The sequence below is a fragment of the Sapajus apella genome, unplaced genomic scaffold (genome assembly GCF_009761245.1).
Source record: "Sapajus apella isolate SASKATOON/1434 unplaced genomic scaffold, GSC_monkey_1.0 scaffold138, whole genome shotgun sequence".
NCBI classification, from domain to species: Eukaryota; Metazoa; Chordata; class Mammalia; order Primates; family Cebidae; genus Sapajus; species Sapajus apella.
Window position 1 is genome coordinate 240,727 of NW_022437078.1, and position 21,186 is coordinate 261,912.

A 21,186-nucleotide genomic window follows, 5' to 3' on the forward strand; every position below is an offset into this window, starting at 1 on the left:
TCTGTAAAGGAGGTATGAGAGGATTAATGTCAGTACTCAAAAAATTTTATCTAGCAATTTCCATTAATAACACAAGTTGGATAGTGCTTTGGGGTTTTCAAAGAGCTATTCACGTATGTAATCTCACCAGTTGTCTTAATCACAAGAAGTCATATTGCCCTCATTTTACTGATAAACGAACTGAGGCTAAAGACTTAGGAGGAAGCAAAGCCAGACCTAGAAGTTGATACTTTTATAATAGGGATCCTTTGTATTTTCTAAAAGTTTGTCCTTTTGTTCATTGTGCCAGGTTCCCACAACTTAACATTTACATTGTCCCCAGACCACTCTTGTGCACAATGATGTTTTACTAAGGTCTGGGGAGCTCTCCATGTGCCCCATCGTAGGTCTGCTTAGACTGGGAGACTAGCAAAAGAAGTCAAAACCTGGGCTCTAAAGTTAGATCCCTTGTATTCACAGTTCCAATCTGTCACTCCCCAGCTGTGTCACCTGAACAAATGGCTTAACCTCTTGGAACCTGAATTTTCTCATGTGCAAAATAAGGACAGTAGTAGTACTTACCACATGGAACTATTGGAGGAATTCCGTGAGGTAATCCATGTAAAACGCCCAGCTCCATGCCTGACCCAATATAGCTTAGCTGTCATTGTTACTGTTATAACTATTACCACATTCACACTAAATGTATCTATCTTTAAATATGAGCCACTTTCTATAATTTGGTCATTACACATTAAACACATTTTTAATAAGCTTGTTTTAGGCTTAGATTGTAGGTTCCTCTGGTCTTCTTTTTAGCATCGGTTAGAAGTATTTTTAAAAGCTCTGCCTGAATTTATGGGGAGCCCCTGTAAATCCACTTGAAAGCAGATCTCATCACTAAAAACCCACAAAACACCTCAGTGCGCTTGGAGGAGTCAAGATGTGATTTATGGTGTCCACTTCTCGCTGCCATTTGGCATTTTGCAAACTGCCATTGCCATTAGTTGTCACTTTTGAGTATTTATGATCTTGCAGTTGGAGCACTTTGATTCTCATAACAGAAACGGGGTCACATTTAGAAAACGTACCCTATGCCGAGCTGGAAAACGAGCCCCCCAGAGTGGTTGATGGATGGGGCCACACAGGAGAGGTGTGGCCTGCCAGCCAGGCTGCACTATGCCCTTTCCACACATCCCAGTTGGAAACTATCTTTGTGGCTCTGGCCTTAGCCTGCCAGGCCTGGGTTTTCTGCTTGGCAGTGGCTAGGGGTCTGGGGCAAAAAGCTAAATACCAAAACCGTTTTCCACATGGATGTCCTTCACAGCCATGAGATTGGCAAAGATAGAGCTAGGATTTGCTAGGAATTCCTCCTTGGTTCTAAACTGGTTCCTTGTGTCCCAGGTAGCAGAGAGAGTGGGATCTTGCAAGTAAGGAAGCATAAGTTAAGTGTGGCACTGACAAATGGAACTGGCAACAGGCAGGACATTGCTGCCCACTTTGGGCCTCAATTTTTCCTCTGCTCAATTGGAGGGTTTGATTTTGGTGAGCTCTGAGGACCATTTTTACAGCCCATTGAATCTCTTGATTTCAGAGACGTGCCTCTTGACTGTGAAATTATTTGGGATTTTTGGTTAAGAAAAGTTGAGGGTTTTGAGAGGAGACAAGAAATTGTGTTTAAGTTATGGTTTTTAAAAAAAAATCCAAGATATTCATTGTGTGTGAAAAATAATACCATCTCCACCACTGTAATGCATCCACACACTTGTGAGAATCTGTCTACCAGGGGAATCTGAGGTGAGGATGCGAGTCCCGACTCGGCTATCTCTGTGAGACCTTGGACAGATCCCATCCCCACTAGCTTTGTTTCTCCCACTGGGAAATCCCTCCAGGACACTGCATTATGTTAGGTTGCTATGTCATCTTAAGCTCCTCTTGGCTGGGACAGTTTCTCGGACTTCCCTTGTTTTCGAGAAGCCCTGGTCAGGCATTTTTTAGAATCTGTTAGGATTTGTCTGATGTTTTTCTGATGTGTAGATGGGGGTAATAGGTTTGGGAGCAAGATTACAGTGGTAAAGTGCCATTTTCATTGCATCACAGCAGGGTACCTACGATTAACATGACTTATCACTGTCCATGTTGACCTTGATCCCATGGTGAAAATAGTGCCTGCTAGATTTCTCCACCACACCATGACTCATGTTTTCTTCCTTTTCATATTGTACTCTTTGAAGGAAGCCATTATAAGCTGCCCTTGGCCTTCTCTTTTGAGAAGACTTTTGGGGCCATTTGTTTATTTCTTTAAACACTATTGGCTGCTGCCTGCATACCCAGCCCAGTGTTGGGTCCTAGGGTTGTGGAGACACGTAAGACATGGCCTGTGCCCTTGAGGCGTTTGGGGTCTAGAAGGCAACACAGACACAAGTAGCAACAGTTACAGCAACTCTAGGGAAGTGCAGTGAGAAGTTCCCACAGGCATGGAAAGGAAGTTGCCTCACGCCAGGCTTTTCTGTTTTCTGTTTTTGTGCTTTAAGTGAATTTTCTTAATGCCCTCTATTTCCTTCAGCCATAAAGTTTTAAATGTTCAAAAAGAAAGAAAACCCAAAAGCCTAGCTTATTTCCTTTCCATAGTTATCCTGAGACTCCTGGATATTATTTTTTAAGCATTTGCATAGCACTTTCCCTGTTGAAAGCATTTTTTTAGTCATTAATTAGTAATCCACATTAATATGCAGATTGGATTAATCTATTTCAGGCAGAAGTTTGTCTGGAGGAAGCAAAATAGTTTAAGTGTTATTTCTCCCCACCTGCATCTTCTTCTCCCCCTGCACTTTACCCTGGTCATTATTAGGATTATTGCTGTGATTATTAAACGCTGATTGAGCACTGGAAGTGTCTGTGGTGCTTCGAAGAACTCCAGGGAAGGCAAGTCCCTGCTCTCTGGACGCAGAGCTGCACAGAGGCTGCCGTGGGGGATTCATTAGCACTGGGAAAGTGAAATTGGCCTCATAAATAGTCATCCTCAGGAAACAGTTTCAGCTCTCCTATTTTTATTTTAGTTGCACTAAGCTGAATTCCTTCTTGGCTGTTATTGTCTGAGGATGTTAGCTTTTACCTTTAGAAAAAAGTATATCCTCCGTAATATGACTACCATTTATTGTGCTGTTATTATGCACCAAGTGTTCAGCAAACCTTGTATTTGATTCATACCAGCCTTGTGGGGAAGGCTCTGTTATTTTCTTGTAGAACTGAGGAAGCCAAGTCTCAGGGAGGGGCAATCTCAAGGCTGGTCAGTGTCAGAGCTGAGCTTTAACTCTTAATCGTATAGCTCCAAAGCCTTCCCTCTTAATGCTTCTCTTTAACTCACCATTCAGCGCCTTCCCAGCCTCACTGCCCACTTTGTTTCTGTATCTTCACATCTTCCTTCCTCTTCTTATTGGTCTCTGGGGAATACAAGTCTTTCTTAGAATATTTTTGTTCAGCCTCATTATAACTCGGCAGGGTAGGCACTGTCTTTATTTATAGTGGGGCTGGCTTAGGAGCCCTCTGCTGCAGCTGAAGGAGGTTCTTTTGCCTCTTTTATTCCTACCCTTCCTTCTGTGCACAGTTCAGAGTCATTACCCTGGGCAGAAAAGACTGTATAAGGCAGGGGTCCCTAACCCCCAGGCCACTAACTGCCTGTCAGGAACCTGGGGCAGAGCAGGAGGTGAGCGGTGGGGCAAGCTAGTGAAGCTAAGCTCCGCCTCCTGTCAGGTCAGCTGTGGCATTAGGTTCTCCTAGGATCTGAACCCTATGGTGAAACTGCATGCGAGGGATCTAGGTTGTGCACTCTTCCTGAGAATCTAATGATAAATGTAATGTGCTTCCCCTACCCCTAGACCTTCTGTCCTCATCCTTGGAAAAATTGTGTTCAACAAAACCAGTCCCTGTGCCAAAAAGATTGGAGGACTGCTGGTATAAGGCCTCTGCCATTATCAACCATTTGTTGAACAGCATTTATTGGCTAGTGCTCGGATTACAGTTGTGAACAGCCCATTCCTGCCCTCCACCAGCTCAGAGTCTGCTGAGGGAAGAGAGCAACTTGAGTTCCAGATGTCCCATTAATTGGGCACTTGTGTTTCCGGCCTTGCAGTAATAGATACCTGTGTTTTAATAAGCAGCTCCCACATGCCAGACCTTCTGCTCAGAGATTGATATCCATGACTCTTGTTGATTCCTCACCTTTTCCTTAGTGGGTGAGTTTTTTTGTGTCCCCGTGTAACAGGTAAAGAAACCAGAGCTCTCAGAAGACTGAATTGCTTAAGAAGAGACATTTGGGACTTGGCAGAGCTGCTTTTCAAACTCAGATCTGCCTGACTCCAGAGGCTTCCTTTTGAGTTACCTTGCTTGTTTCCCTTTTAGTGTTGCCTGTGTGTGTATGAGAGTATGTATTCGTGCATACACAGGGTTACACTTACCATACATCAGGTGCAGGACTAGGTTAGTGAGGGACACATCACTATCCTTATGGGCCTGCCATCTGGTGGGGTGACAGATGGACACAATAATAACCCTCAAATTTGATTGTAGATACTACAAGGACTATTCCTATTTCTGAGTGCCCTTGGGCAAGTCTTGTAACTTCTCTCAGCCCTAGTGTCCTCACCTATAAAAGGAGGATAATAAAACCTATGTCCCAGGATTATGATAAAGAGTGGAAGAGAGAAAATACTTAAAGCGCTTAGTATACGGTAGACCCAACACACAGTAGCACTGACTGCAAGTGTTAGTGAGGTCCTAATCCCAGATTAGAGTACTCAGTAACGGGTCAGCTGGATACCATTTTCAGGACTTCTCAGTCTGTTGGTCTTAGAGCTACGCTGAGACCTTTAGATCCTTAAGGACATGGATCATTTCTGATAGTTTTCTGTGTCCTGGGTTAAGAGTATGAAACTCCCTAGCACACAGAAGATGGATGTGTACTCAACCCCTAGTAAATGCTCATTAGTTGATTGAAAACAACAATTATATTTTGTGGCTGGGGAAGTTGGGGAAAATCATGCAAGTGTAGCTGAAAGTATTTTATTTAGGAATCTAGAGTGTTGATAAGAGTCCAGTTTTTTGGATAAGGAGAGAGAGATTCAAGGCCAGGTACATAAAACCAATGAGAAGGTGCTATTTCACTGTGGTGCAGAGCAGAGTTAGACTTGAGGTTAAGGCCCTCTCAGCTGCTTCCTAGCTATGTGACCCGGGCAAGGTATAGCAGAGCCTCAAGTGTCCTCATCTGTAGTTTGAAGGAAAAAATACCTGCCTTGCAAAATTGTTGAGATCAAACAAGGTAGTGTTCAGAATGCATTTAGTACAGCGTTCCAGTGAGGAATAGAGCTTAAATGCTCAGTAAATGGCTGGAGGTGTTGTTTTGAGGGGGATTCTTGCTGAGATTTGGAGCCCCATGGAGTTCTGCCTGATAGATGGTCTATTTCAGATTCCTGTCATTCTCGCTTTTGACTGGGGTTTTTCTGGAAATGTCTATGGGAAGAATGTGCTATTGCCAGTTAGATGAGGCCTTCTGGAGAGGCCCCACCCCAGCCCATTCCTGAGGAGTATGGGTTTGGGGCTTGGCAGTTCCTTAGAATTCTGGGCCCCAACTGAGGGGCAGAGCTGCAGGATTAGCCAATTCAGAGTCGCTGAAATGTGGAAAGAGGCAGAGAGGGGTGGGGGGCAGGGGACAACAGCAACATAATCTCATTATAGAAAGTTCACAAAATGCAGATCAGCACAAACAAAAAGAAATGTCCCAGTAATTGGGAACATCCAGAGATAACCAGAGTTGCATTGTATATATCTGTTCACATTTTTAGCATGCAATTTATATGTTGTTAAGGAAATAATAGAGAGGTTTGTGTTAACAAGATTTTTTTTTACATGTATCAAAACATCACATTGTACTCCATAAATATGTATAATTATTGTGTCAACTAAAAATTAAAACCAAGCCTTTTTTACATAATATATTGTGAGTAGGAATTATTTTATGTTAATAGAGTTGTGGCTCATCATTTTAAAATGCCAGCTATTATTCCTCTTTGGGAGATGAACTCTAGTTTCTTTAACCATTTCTATGTTGTTGGGCATTTACATTATTTCCAGTTTTTCATTATTATAAACAACACACAGTGGGTATTCTCCTCAACACATATTGGCTTGTTTGTCCAGCTATTTCCTCAGTAAAAATCCTTAGAATTGGAGCCATCATAAGCTTTTGAATACATTTTCTACACTTTCACCACTGCAAGCCTTGGAAGTGGCTGAGTTTGGGAATAGTCTTGTTATTCTTCATCACCATCACCACCACAGTAACTCACAGTGCCCAGTCCTTCAGAGTCACAAAAGATTTTCAGTCCTTGTCTGATTGGTCTGGCTCTGTGAAGTGGGCAGGCCAAGGCATCTCCATTTTGCAGATTAGAAAACTTTTAAGGGGCTTGCTCAAAAGTTGCACAATTAGAAAATAACGATGATCAGATTCTACTCCACTCAGTCTAATTCGATGAGTCTTTTGATGATAACATCGCTATTTTTTTGGGTTGGTCCAGGGTTTTCTGCAGGATAGCCATCTTGTTTAAGGAGGGTACAGGTCATACTCACAGCTTTCTGCCCCACTTTAGACCTCCTGAGGCAGCACTTTTCTGATGGTAGCCCAGAAAGCTGCATTTTACACGGTTCTAGGGTGACTGTTACGGTTTGAGAATCGCTGGTCTGGGTCTGGGCCTGGGCCCTTTGCACCACCGGTTGGGTCCCTCGGGCACTTTTCTTCTTCCTGCTTCTCCTATATGATGCTTTTTGAATATTCTTTGGTGCCTCTGCCCAGGCAGCTATTCCGGGGTTAATAACTGTGAACCCATGAGGCATAAACCCTTCCTGCAGAGGGTCCCAGTGGCCAGGCAAAAGCTCCTAAATCCCTGCTTCCCTCCTGTCACTCTTGAGAGCTCAGTGACTCTGGGCACTTGTGGGATTATGCCCAAGCACCCAGAGCCCTCCTCTGTGTGACAGTATGGTCCTGGCTCAGCCTGGCTGACCTTGTCTACCTAAAGCATCTGAGGTTATTCTAGCTCCTACCCTCAACCCAGATTCCCAGATGTAACCCATGCATTTAAAAAAGTCCTTCTTCCTCTTGATTGGTTTCCTTGATGTACAATAGCCTCCACCCCTTAAAGTGCTTCAACCTTGTCTAGTTGTTGTTTTCAGCCCTGGTCTCTTACAGCTTTGTTAGTCGTTCTATTTTGGCATGTCTTTTGATTCTGCAAACCTTGAATTACTTTCCTAAGAGTTTAGTAAGTCAGTTTTGTTACAAGCACAGACCATGGAATACAAACAGATCTGGGTTCACATGCCAGCTCTGCCACTTACTAGCTGTGCCACCTTGGGCTGGTTACTTCACATCTCTGTGCCTCCTCTCTCTGTCTGCAAAATGGAATAGCATCAGCATGCACGTTATAAATGTTTTCAGAGATGGGGCCTCAAGTTATCTCAAATAAGGAATGAATGTGCTTAGCAGGGTGCCTGGTACACTGGTACTGTCATTGATAGGACTATCGTATCCTCCCTTGGGAACAGGAGCTACTCGTTTGCCTTCCACTCCCACCCACTTTTGAGCATTTGCAGTTCCTATAACAGACAGAAGAAAGATGCAGTATTTGTTGAACAAATTATTTTACTCTTCCTGTTTCCATCTAAGTGCTATTTAACTTGCGACTGCTTGCCAGGAGTACCTGGGTGTACTTTGCACATAAGCAACTTTCCCTTTTGGGGGAAATTTAACCAAAAGTGGCTGTATTACATAGTGGTTAATAATGCATGGTCCAGAATTAGACTACCTGGATTTGACTCCTGGTTCTGCCATTTGTTAGCTGTGTGACGTTGAGCAAATTATTTAACCACTCTGTGTCTCAGTTTTCTCATCTGTGGAAGAGGAGCAATAACAGTTCTTTCTTATGTGGTCATCATGAGGATTAAAGTAATTAATACAGTTAATTCCTGAAATAGGGTCTGTCACAGAATAAGCCCTTGATGAAAGTTGTTATTATTGTGTTCTTGCAAAGATCTTTCAGGGAAGGAGTATTGCTGTCGAAAGGCATTTCAAGAAGTTGCTAGGGGAGCTGGTCTGAAAGCTCAGAATTCTTCCTCTAAGCCATTGTTTGACATATATTATAAATTGGTCCCTGTCTCTTCAGCCACCAGAAGCTTAATAAGGATTTAAATTCTTGAGATGTTAGTGCTCTAAAGGGTGCTTAGAGAGCTTCTTGGCCATAGTCCTTGTTTTATAGATGAAGAGAAGAGGCCCAGACAGGGAGGAAGCTTGCCCAGATCACTCAGTGAGTGAGTAGCAGTACCAGGAACCAGAAGCCAAGACTTTAGCCCAGGGCTCAGACAATGACAGCAAGCACTTAGTTTTCGTTGCCACATTCCACAACCTGCAGGGGATGAGAAGGTTCATTTTCTTCCTAAACGGGAGTTTTGCCACTGCTGGGAATGGAGTGACCGCCTAGCAAGGGGTGGATTACATAGTTAGATAGCAGTCATGAGGCCTGCATTATTCCCTGCATAACCACAGTCACATTTGTATAATACTAAGAATTATTTCAGGAGGCTGGGTCTGGTGGCTCATGCCTGTAATACCAGCACTTTCAGAGGCTCAGGTGGGAGGATTGCTTGAGGCTAGGTGTTTAAGACTAGCCTGGGCAACATAGTGAGATCTGTCCCTACAAAAAAAATTTTTTTAATTTAAAAAGAATATTTCAACCTGCTTTGAAAGAGAGATGAGATTCCAACATATGAAAGGCTTTTTTGGGGGAATGCTGGATCAAATTTGTTCTGTGAGCCCAGAGGGCAAAGCTAGGACTGGTGAGATTGGGGACGTTCAGTCCTTACCCATTTAATAAGTAAGTTTAGAGTGTTTTCTCTATGCTGAAGGAGTACCCAGGATTGAGTGATAATCCAGCAAACAGCAGGGGTGGCAGATATGAAAACACATGAGCCCAGTAAAGTGGAACAGGCGCTGTGAGAGAAGCAAAGGCAGCAGCCAGAGAGGGCAAAAAGCAGGGGCAGCCACTGCCACCTGGAACTAGGTTTCAAGGAGGTATCACTGCTGGGGTACATCTTCAAAGATGAATGTGTGTTTTCCAGGCAGATTGAGGTTGGGACATTCCCAGCAGAAAGAATGAAGCATAGTATGAAAAGTTCACTATTTTTGGTGGTCTCAAAACTACTTAGGTGTAGAGCATGGAGTTGCGGGGGGGACCCAGATGTTAGAGATTAGGGGTGCCGATCACCAGGGGCCTGTGAGTTCTTCCCAGGAGCTGGAATTTGACCCTGAAGGCCATGGGGTGCCACTGCAGGGATTTTGGAAGCTCATGCAGCAGAATGAGCTGCACAGCCTTGCACTTTAGAAAGCTCACTGGGCTGCCAGCCTGGAAAGCAGACTGGAAGGGACACTGGAGGCCAGGAGAGCTGTTGAAGACTTGTGTGGTAGTGCAGGGGGATGAGATGACAACTAGAGCCACAATGGTGGCAGTGAAGATGGGCATGCAAAGACGAGCATGAGGGGACAGAAGAGTCCAAGAGGTGGAGTCAGCGCGACTTGGTCACCAGTTGGATACGGGGAGGTGAGGGACAGGTGATGTTGGGGCTAGCAATGACAACTGTTGTGCATGCTAAGCACCTGACGTGGCTGGTCTCATCTTATCCTCACCAGGGGTACTATCTCTGTAAGCTTGCTTTACCCATGTTGCAGCTGAGGAGATTGGCTCAGAAAGGTTCAAACTTGTGTGCAGGTCACAGTGAATGAGTCATGTAGCAGGGACTCCGAGCTTCTGCTTTAAACTGCTGTGCCCCACCATTCCTTGGGTTTCTAGCTTAGGCTACTGAGGGAATCAGGGCACTTTGCTTTCATGCTGGTCATACAGAGAAGTCGGAAGGGGAGAGGCTGACCTAATCTTATGGTCCTATATTAGGAATGGCAGCATTTTAGGCTCCAGTTAAGTTGCTGGAATGTATATGGAGATGCTAGAAGTGGTTAAGAATGGTTTTAAAATAGCTCACAGTAGCTTTGCAGGTTTGCTTTCCTTTTCTGATGCCATGAGAATGATTGGGAGTCAAACCCAGCTTCTAGTTTAGTTTCTGCTACTTTCCAGCTGTCTGATCCTAGGTAAGTTACTGTAAGTTCCTGGGCTTGCCCCTTTTCCTTTCACGTAATGAGGTTCCTGGTCTAGTCTTCACGTGCACTTGTTTAAACACAGATTTCTGGCCACCAAGCCCAAAGTTGTGATTCAGTAGGCCTGGTGTGGAGCCTGAGAATTTTCATTTCCAGTAAGTTTCTAGGAGATACTAATGCTGCCGGACTGGAGACCACACTGTCCTAGGTGCTCTTTCTGTTCCTTTTGAGCATGTGAGCTCCATTCCAGTGGGCAGAGACAAAGTAGCCAAATGCACACACCAATATTAATACCAGAGGGCATTCAGTCTAAGGCAAGCAGCACAAATCAAGCAAAATGGGTGGAACTTTGAAATGACAACAGGGTACAATTCATCCTGTCCTTTCATTCTCTTCTACTCTTTCTTTAATCCTATGCCCACCACCAGTAAGCCCAAGGCAAAACCCCCTCTAATAACTTGTTTCCCTTTGTGGGTTTCAGGATAGATGGGTCCATGGAGGAGTCCTACATACCAACTATTGTCAGGGCCAGAACACCTGCCCCAAGCAGTTGATAGATTGAAGATACCCAAGACAGGCACAGACTCCCCAGGTCACAGGAGTTCACCAGCTTGAGACAAAACTTCTACCAAGTAGCCTGCAGGGCTGCTGTTTATCCTAAGTGGCAGAAAAGCTCCTCTCTCTCTCACTACCCCACAGATCACCCATCTTGGCCTTCTTGGCCTACAGGAGCATATAAGGAATGTTGTTTTTCTTGACCACGCTCTAGGCATGAGCAGCATCAGGCTTCCCTCTGACCCTGTGCCAGAAATCTGATGAAGAAATTCCAGGGAGACAAATGGAGATTACGTGGAAATCAATCATGCACAGCTGGTGTTCTCTGTAGGCAACTGTTCAATTTTATTTCCTTTTCATTTTTCTCCCTGTTCCTGGGGATCAACTCCTTTAAGAGCTTGACACTAGCTAGACTTGTGTGATTAAGTGGTAAACTTAAGCTGGCTGCTGGAACCCTCTTTGTGTTTCTGTTGAACTGGGAGATTGTTCAGGGCAACTGATAAGTCAGTTCTTTGGACCAGTGATGGCATGAGAAGTGTTTGAAGGAATTTTGTTATTTATCTCTTGGAGTCTTATTTCTGAGTGTCTAGGTTTCCCCTTCATTTCTTTTAAATTATTTTTCCATAAAGCCCATGCATCATTTTGGCTGCTTTAGCTGAAAGTGATGGAAGACCCAGCTCACTTAAATGATATGGAGATTTATTATTTCATTTATTAAGAACCTTGGCACAAGGGTGACTATGGGGTTAATTCATTCAGTGGCTCAGCAGCATAATCTAAGATTTATATTCTTGCCACCTCTCTGCTCTGCCATACTCAGTATGTACTCCCCAGGTTAAAGTTTCTCATTGCCCCAAGATGACTACTGCAGATCCAGACGTTACAAATAGACACAGAAACCTGCAAGGTGAATCACTGGACAAAATCAGAGTTCATTTAGGAAGGAGGAAGGGGTTGGAGTGAGAAATAACCATTGGAGTCACGCAATCTAGGTGTCAATCCTTTTTGAGAAACATTTACCCATTCTCTTCTGCCTCAAAGATTATAAACATCTTGTCCTGACATAATTTAACTTCTACAGTATGCCCTCACTTCCTAATTTTTATTTTCTCCTATATTCTCCACATATAGCCATTGCACAGCCTAATAGGAATACTCGATATTGCCAGAATTTGCTGCATGTCTCCTTTCTCCTTCCTACTTCTTGCTTTGCTCAGGCTGTGCCCTATCTCTGGTATGTACTCTGTTTATGGTCTCTGTCTCTCAACACAAACATGTCAAGGGACCGAGATAAAAACAGAGACTTTCTCTTCTCCCTCTTGTCCTTATCTTTTTTTAGATTATCTTTTTATTGCAAAATAAAATACAAGATACAGAAAGCTAAACAAAATTGTAGGCTTAATGAATTGTTATCAAGTGAACCTCTTTGCAGCCACTACCAGCCAAGAAGTAGAACACTGCCAGTCAGTCCAGAAACCCCTTCTTCTACCCTATCTGATCACAGCCCCCTCTTTACTCTTAATAGTAACCTTATTTCTATACCAGTCCCTTCCTTTCATTTTAAAAATAGATTTATCACTGTGCACCCCTATTAGTTTAGCCTTATCCATTTTAAAGTGTGATTTTTTTTAATTTTAATTTTTTTTCAGCCATTCCTCTTTATTAAAAAAATTTTAATTGTGGTAAATACAGACAACACAAAATTTACCATCTTATCCATTTTTAAGTGTTAAAGTGTGATGTTTTTAAAGTCTCAGTCTGGCTGGGTGCAGTGGCTCACTCCTGTAATCTCAGCACTTTGAGAGGCTGAGGTGGGTAGATCATCAGGTCAGAAGTTCAAGACCAGCCTGACCAAGATGGCAAAACCCCGTCTCTACTAAAAATACAAAACTTAGCCGGGTATGGTGGCATGTGCCTGTATTTCTAGCTACTCGGGAGGCTGAGGCAGGAGAATCACTTGAACTCGGGGGCAGGGGTGGGGGCAGAGGTTGCAGTGAGCTGAGATCACACCATTGCACTCCAACCTGGTGACAGAGTGAGACTCCATCTCAAAAAAATAAAAATAAAAACAAAGTCTCAATCTATAGGTTTCTCCTTCATTTCTTTCTTTTCCTTACAATTTATCTGTTGAACAACACAGGCCTATCAGGCTTTCCACAGTCTGGATTTTGCTGATTTTACTCTTGTGGTTCAAGTTAACATATTCCTCAGTTTTCTATACTTTATGCAAATTGGCAGTGGATCCAGAGACTTGGTCAGACTGGCATTGACCCCTCTGGCAAGAATTAGGGGATGCCATGTTTTTACATCAGGAGGCACATTACATCTTATGGTACTCTGTCATTTCTTTTTCATTTATTAAATGGGAGTCTCTTCAAATTGGACCCCAAGTCCTTGTGACATGACCTCGGTAGTCTTTGATGACTGCCTTGCTCTCTATTACATTAAGATATTCTAGATCCATCTGGCACATTCCCTTCACCAGACCAGAATTTGTCATTTCTCTAAGTAGCTGCTTGGTTTCTTTCAGTGGGAAATGATATTTTAAGACCACAAATTGGGGATTTACTACTGGGCTTGTTACTTCCCATGAGATTGGACGGGGGAGGCGATTATAAATATCTTTATAGTTGTATTTTATTTAAATTTAAAGAGAAAATACCCTGTGGGTTCATAATTATATATTTACTTTAAAGACTATAGATTTTTTTCTCTATTATATGTCTGTGGCTCCTTTCTTTACAGCAAGAACTGTGGTTTTCAAGGACACAGGAGATAGTAGAATTAAATTCTTGTCTTACCCATATTATACACACAGCAATATCAGAATAGCAGTACTAATACTATCACTGATATGAGTATGGAAAACACTAGACAGTATTTTTTGCATATGCTCTCCCATTTCCTCCATTGTTTCTATAGTTGTCCACTGTCTCCCTCTTAACTCCCACTTACTTCTACAGGTGAGTATACAGTTAATGTTCACTGTCAATCTATATGTTGATGTTTCTCCAATCAGTTTGGTTGCCTGAAGCTCTACCTCTAGTAGACTCCTTATGGAGTGCTAGTGGGAACGATATTTTGGGAGTAACAGTTTTGCCCTTTATACTTGAAAGTCAATTTTGCTGGATATAAAATTTGTGGTTCACTTTTTCTTCCCTTGTGTATCTCGTTATTCTAGTTTCTTCTGGCATTATGATGTTTTCTACTATTACCCTGTCTGATGATAATCTATTTTTTTTTCCTTTATAAGTCCCTTGCCCTTTTTTTCTAGATATCTAAAAGGATACTCTCTCCTTTCCTCCCTCATTCCTTCCTTCTTCTTTTTCAGTAAATTGATGCCTTAGTGTTGGCTGTTCTGGTCTGATATTCTTAGTTATGTCCTGGGCTCATTCAGTTTGTGCTTTCAAATCTTCTTTTCCCTTAAATTTCAGGAAATTTTTGTTGAATTTTAGTTTTTCATATTTTTTTCTTATTACCTTGTTTTGGTTTTCTTATTCAGGGACTCCTCTTATCTGTATGTTAGATCTTTATTACCTGTCTTCAGTATTTCTCTTGAGCCACTTTCTCTTGAGTCTTTACCTCTTTTTTTTCTGCATTTCTTCTTGACTTAAAATTTTTGTCTCCTTTCACTTATTTGGGGGCATTTACTTTTTTTTTTTTTTTTTTTTAGTGTTTTATTTTCTCTGGTGTAGTCTTCATTTGTGAAATGATTCTTTTATTTCTAGTTCTTTGCTGAGTTTGTTGCCTCATTTTAAGTTTTAATTTATGTTGTATATCTTAGACTATTTTCTTAATGTCTTTTAACTAATTTTGAAATCATAGGTTGCAGTTTGATCTGTTTCGTGATCATGTCTTTCAGGCATGCTTTCATTGTCTACAGAGAATATTCTGCTTTATATTCATTTTAAAAATAACAATTTAGCATGGGATTTGACATCAATACTTTTCCATTGTCCATTTTTTGGTGAAATTAGTTTTATTGAACTATCAGAAGAGGGTGGGATTCAGGAAAGCTTTTCTAACTTTATAAAGCCTTTTTTTTTTTTTTTTTTGGTATAATGTTAAAAAACATGGTGGCTTACTTTCTTAAATTTCCTGGCTCTGTTTCTCTCTACTACTTTTATCCGAAATTCCTCTTTCCTTTGTCTCCATTGTTCCTGTCCTGCTCAGTGTGGGCTTCCCTCTTTGCAGGTCTACCTCAGTGCAGGTCTTGGTCTGCCCAGAAGATCAGCTTTAAAAGTTCACAGGTGCTAGGTGGCCCCGTCCCCTTCAGACTTGCTCACTGTGGACCTTCTACACTCACCCATTACTGCATTCGGCAGAAATCCTCCCAGTTTTGACTGCAGTTCTTACCTTAGCCCATGGTGCTCCCCCAGAGAATGTTGGCTGTTTTTGTGATTTGCCCTCAGGATCAGCAGCCACTGTTGCCATTGCCTCCTATTTCCTCCCACACAGGTACCAGTAACATGGAAGCCTCATGGTTAGTGGTAGTTTGCTCTCACCCACTTGTATAGGGTTTATAGGGATGCGTTGTTAGTAAATTTGGTTGTGTATGTTGTTTTGTGGATTTTGCTATCTGTTTGCTTTGTGTGTATTTCTGTGGTGATTCAGAGATACTGAAGAACTTTGTTGTTTCTACAGCCTCATATTCTTCATCCCTTTAATTCTTCCAGTGCCTCTTATATATATAGTAGATGCTCGTAAATATTGAGATTACACTGAAGAATCATTCCTGTTGGCAGAGAAATGTTTCCTCAGAGATGTTTTGTTTTTTGCAGTCCTTTTGGTCTCAGAATTCCCACAGAAGTTTTTTGTTTTGTTTTGTTTCTGTCTTCAGGTAACTTTTATTAGTAATGAATTCCTGAAAGAGGGATAACATCAAATCAGGAATTTTTTTTTACTAGCAGCAATACCTCTTTGAAAAAAGTCTACAGCCCCAGGAAGGCAAGCATACTTTTTTGCCAATTGGTAATTCTGATCAATTGATAATGACTTTCTGAAGCATTATATTAGGAAGGCATCTAAGGCCACATTGCAGCTTGCCGGGTATATAAATTAGCATACTTTTGGCTGCAAGTAACAGAAAACTATTCAAAATGACCAAAACAATAAGAGCAATGAGCAATGAATATATTAAAACAACAGGAAGTTCAGGGCAGGGCAGCGTCAGAGCTGGGTAATTTAGCAGCTCAATAATGTCATCAGGGACTTGGTCCTTTCCATCTTTCTTTGCTATAATCCTCTACACGTCTGCGTTTTTCCTTCAGAGATGTAAGATTCCTGTAGAAGCTTCTACCAGAAGCAGAGAAGGGCATTGTTGTTGTTGTTTTTAGAGACAAAGTCTCACTATGTTGCCCAGGTTGGTCAACCCCTGGGTTCAAGCAATCTTCCCACCTCAGCCTCCCAAAGTGCCGGGATATAGGTGCGAGTCACCATGCCCAGTCTCTTTATTACCTTCTAATTAGTGAGAAAATCCTTTCCCTAACCCCTGTCTCTAACTCCAAACAGATTCCCTCAATTGGCTCTATCCTTGAACTAATCCCTAATAATTAGGAAAATGGGACCACCAAGATTGGTGCAGACTCATCAGGATATATCCCTCAATTATGTGAGGGAAATCTGGTACCTATGTGAAAATCAGGGCCCTGCTGGCATGGCAAAAGGAGAAAATGGCTCTTGGATAAACAATTGCAGTGCTGGGTATAATGAGAAGGAGTGTCGTGATTGATTAACTACATCTGCCATAGACACAGGACAGAGATGTGGTGTCATGAGGTCATGTGTTTTTTGCACCTGATAGGACCTTTTATAGGTTAAAAGAATGTTTTCACAGACATTATCTCTACTGTTGGTCAACACTCCTTGACCTAAGCAGCTCAAGGGTTATACTCCCTATTTTATAGTAGGGTCACTGAGACCCAGAGGGACACATTGATTTGTACAAGGTCACAGAGCAAAAAAAATGACAAAGCAGGGTTTCATGCCTCCAGGTCTAGTATGGCTTCTACTTTCCCATGCCAATGGCTGGCTGGAAACTAGTTTTTCTCCCAAGGTAGGCAAAGGTCACTAAAATGGGAACTGGGAGGTTACTGAGGGTAGGCCTTGGTATCACAAAACCTAACTTTACCCTACAGGAAGCCTGCCTGCCTGCCTACCTTCCTTCTTTTCTTTTTCCTTCCTTCCTTCCTTCCTCCCTCTCTTCTTCTAAATAATAGCTGTATTGAGATATGATTCACATTTCCGTGTTTTTTAGTATATCATAGAGTTGTGCATCCATTACCAGTGAAGTATAACTTTCTTAATTAACTATGTAACTTCTTCTCTAGAATGGGAAGACTGACAGAGGAGAAGTCTAGTTATGGCTCCCTGAGCTCCCAGATCTTCCTTCTCAAGGTAGACAAAAACAGTTCCTTACAGGGCTTTGTCTATGCCTCTTGAATGAGTGGCATCTGCCTATTTAACAAGCTGGGAGGTGGATGAGTTGGAGAACATGCCCACCATCCCCAGGGGCATCTCTGCCAACTTAGCTCCTGCCAACTGCTGTCATGCAGGGACACAGGGCTTGGCTTGCCAGGTCTTCTGGTTATTTGAAAGAAGCTGGACATTTGGATTTCTTAAGAGAACTTTGTGGATTTTTAAACATAGGCTATTTAAAATATATATATATATATATTATATTGTGTGTGGTCCCTTATAGGTGGATGATCTTAGACCTGCAGTTTGAGACTCTTTTTCATTGTTTGATTTCTCTCATTCAGTTTCAACTGTTTTCATTCATTTCACTCATTCATTTATTATTTTGTATCACTAGTGAGTAGGGTTTTCTAGGTGTGTCACAGGAGCCAGCTTTTAAAAACCTAATACTGGATAATTCCCCTGAAGGTCCATACGATGAATACAATTGTGTTCTTAAATATTAGGAGTAGGCAATTCCATGAGAGAGAGAGAGCTTGTGATGAAGCTATAATCAAATGCTTGGTTCACATATTCTTCAAACAGTGTCACAGTGTTTGGGTGAGATGGTTTGATTTTCCCCCTTGTTCCAGAGTCAACGGCCGATGTTTTTGATGTTAGTGCTTCTAAACAGGCATCAGCATATGTCTCCCCAAATTCAGATGTTCTCTAAACAATGCACGCATACTCCATTTCCTCCCATTTTATCATGTACCCAGCAAAGGAAAGAAAGGATTCTTTTGACTGAGCAGTGCTTAGCTGTTTCATCCATTAACTCTTTGGTTTTCATACCAATCCAGTGAAGTTATCACCCTTATTTTAGAGGTGTAGAAACTGAGGCTCAGCTGGGCATTATGGGTAACTCATTCCTGTAATCCCATCATTTTCGGAGGCCAAGGTGGGAGGATTGCTTGATGTCAGGAGTTTGAGACCTGTTGGGGCATCATAGTGAGACCCCATCTCAAAAAAATAAAAAGTAAATTAAAAAAACATTGAGACTCAGGTTTAGCAATTGCACAAAGCCACTTATCTAGCCAGTTGCAGAATCTATTTTGAAATTGGCTGGCTGACACTGAAGCCAGTGTGCCTTTTACTCCTTCATATTTTCATGTCCTTGTGACTATACTTTTATTTGACCAAAGCTGCCTGACCCTGGATCTTCAAGTTGAATTTCAGAGATTAGAAAAACGCACTTCATCTCTGCCTTCCTATGTTTTCTATTTTTAAAAGACATTTTTAAAAGACTTCTCTCAGTTGCAAGTGACAGAAACTCATCTCAAAGTGCTATAAGTGGAAAAGGGAATTAATTTGCTTCTGTAACTGAAAAGATGGGGAATGTGCTGCCTTCAGGCATGGCTGGATCCAGAGGCTTAGATGTCTTTAGTAACCTCTGTTTGGTGCTGTTTATCTCCTCAGAAAAGCTGCCCCCTCATGGCAATAAGAGACCTCTAGCTGCTCTAGGCTTCCTTCCTCTAGCTTGGCAGCCTCAGCAGACAAGAAAAGGCTCTTTCTTGATACTTTCAGTTAAGAGTCACTGGGCCAGCCTCCTGTGCTGTCTTTTAGCCATGCAGTTACCTCTACGCCTGTCATAGTGGTCAGGAGAATTCTGTGCTCTTTGGTATGTGAGTCAAGTCTCCACTTATGGAACAGAGACAGACGCCATCTCCCCTAAACCTCCTGGGTTAACAATTGGGAAAATTATCATTCTCCATCATTAGGGTATGGGTTCTAGGAAAAGGTAGGGATGAAGGCTGGACACACAATTACCTGCTTTTTAATTTAAAAACAGATATTTTAATGTTTATTGAGAGCCCCAAGGACCAAAATGACACCCTTAACAAGGCTCCTTGCTTTCGAAGACAAATAAAGTGGTCAAATACAGAATTTTAATACCACTTCAGAAAACAGGTAATTTGTTATCAGCAGTTTAGATATTCTCTTTTAAAAAGAAAAAAACCATTGGGACATTTGCTGTACTCAAACTTTTCATAATAGAAAAGGAAAGGGCGAGCTTTATTTTCCCATGCATGACTAATATATGTACAATATAGATTTCCTAGGGTCTTAACATAGCTTCCTAGTAAAGCAATGCTTCATTTATCTGACATCATTAGGGAGTGAGGTTTTCTGGATGAGTAGATTTTGCAGATATGTTTGTGCTGTTAAGATTTAAATCTGTTTTTAAAAATCTTTCTTAAAACACTTTTTTGTACTACCGGAATATGCTGTTACAATACATAAATTAACATTTTCTGAGTCTTTTTGCATCATGCTTCTAGAAGTTAGGGTATATGTCAGCAGGTGTGAAAATCTACAGAATAAATACGGCATTTCTTCTCAAGACCTGAGTTAGGAAGGATTATGATTTTTTATAAAAATAAACATGAGTATGTTATGAAATAGAATGCAAAATTCTTAGGGATTTTTGTGATGAAGCTGGAATTGATTCAGGCTACTATCAATATTCTACCTTTCCCTTCTCTCCCATACCTTTCTCCATATCCATGAGCCTTTAGGGAAAAGTAGACCCAGAATGTACTGAAAGGCTATGTCTGCAAACTACAGTGCTTTTTTTTTTATTCAGTGTATATTGTCTTGAGCAGTTCTCCATCACTTCTTAGTCCTTACATTATGCTAGGGAATAATTGGGCATTGCCAGGGGAAACCAGGTAGTCAAACCTTCTAAATGAATAACATTAAAATCCACACACATATACCTAAATCAGTAGACTTGGCAAGATAAGAGTTCTGTTCTTTTTCTGTAAAATAAATTCAAGGCTGTGTGACTTATCTAGAGAGGACTCACACTGGGAAGAGATTGGTGAAGTCTTTGGGATTCTGATCACAGATAAATGGAGCATCTACTGGCCTGGTCACTGATTCTATCTCATGGCCCTTGTCACTTTTATAGATATGGGCTTTCTATGCTTCTTGACACTAGTGTAGAATGGTCGGCCTGTTCATCACTGTAAATGATTCTTATTTCCTGCTCTTTGGTCTTTTCCTCCAGGCAGGTGCAGGGTATTATGGCCTGGCTATTCATGAAACTCATGGCTTTGATCATGAGGTTGAATTGCTTTTGGTCCCCGTTGAGGCCTGCGTCTGCCTTATTTAAAGGTCAATCCAAACAAAAGTCCAATTGTGTTTTTTGTGAATGGTGATTAAACATTTTTTTAGTTGTAGAAACTTTAAAAAAAAAAAAAACTTTTATTTTGAAATAATTTTAGATTTGCAAAAATAATTCTTTTTGCCCTTTATCCAACTTCCCCTAATGTTAACATCCTACATAAGCATAGTTACCTATTATCTGTATTATCTAGACTATGAAATTATTGAAACAATATTAACTTATGTACCAATTTTATTTGAATATCAGCAATTTTTCCCATTGTTATCTTTTTTTCTTTTTCTTAAAACACATTCAACCCATTACATTTAGTTGTTGAATCTCTTTAGTTTCCTTCAGTCTGTGACATTTCCTCAGTCTTTTGTTTTTTGTGACCTTGGCACTTTCGAAAACAGTAGCCAGTTGTTTTGCAGAATGTCCCCCAGTTTGGCTTTATCTGATGTTCTCTCATGATTAATTTGACGCATTTAGGCAAAAATAACACAGAAGTGAGATGTTACCTTCTCTGTGAATATCAGGGTATGGTACTAATGTCTCGTTACAGGTCATGTAACTTTGATCACTTAGTTAAGGTGATGTCTGCCAGGTTTCTCCAGCATAAAGTTACCATGTTTCTCTTTGCAATTAATAGGTATCTTTTTGGGAGATACTTTGAGATTGATAAAATCCAGTTGCAGAAACTATTTCTTCAAAGGATATTTTATGTGAAAGTGTAGCAAAGAAAACAGGTAGAAGTGAGTTTTGTTGATTGAAATAGGCATGTGACAGGGCAGCAGCCCAGCAGCCTCTCCCCACCTCCTCCCCTAAAACAACCACTGAGTCACTTCTGTTGAGCCCCTAAGTCTCTGTGGAATGCTGACTGAAAATCATGACTCTAGGT

At 41.5% G+C, this 21,186-nt stretch overlaps 1 protein-coding gene across 2 annotated transcripts in view; it reads left to right on the forward strand.

The window, feature by feature from the left end:
• GALNT10 (polypeptide N-acetylgalactosaminyltransferase 10) overlaps positions 1-21,186 on the forward strand; it is a 222,595-nt gene that overhangs the window by 44,857 nt on the left and 156,552 nt on the right. Inside the window, exon 2 of one of the 2 annotated variants that reach the window (XM_032263773.1) lies at positions 17,053-17,119. The exons of the other annotated variant lie outside the window; for it this stretch is intronic. Coding sequence (XP_032119664.1) covers positions 17,054-17,119 — 66 coding nt within the window. The 5' untranslated portion in view covers position 17,053. The remainder of the gene's footprint in view (positions 1-17,052; positions 17,120-21,186) is intronic. 2 annotated transcript variants of the gene reach the window in all.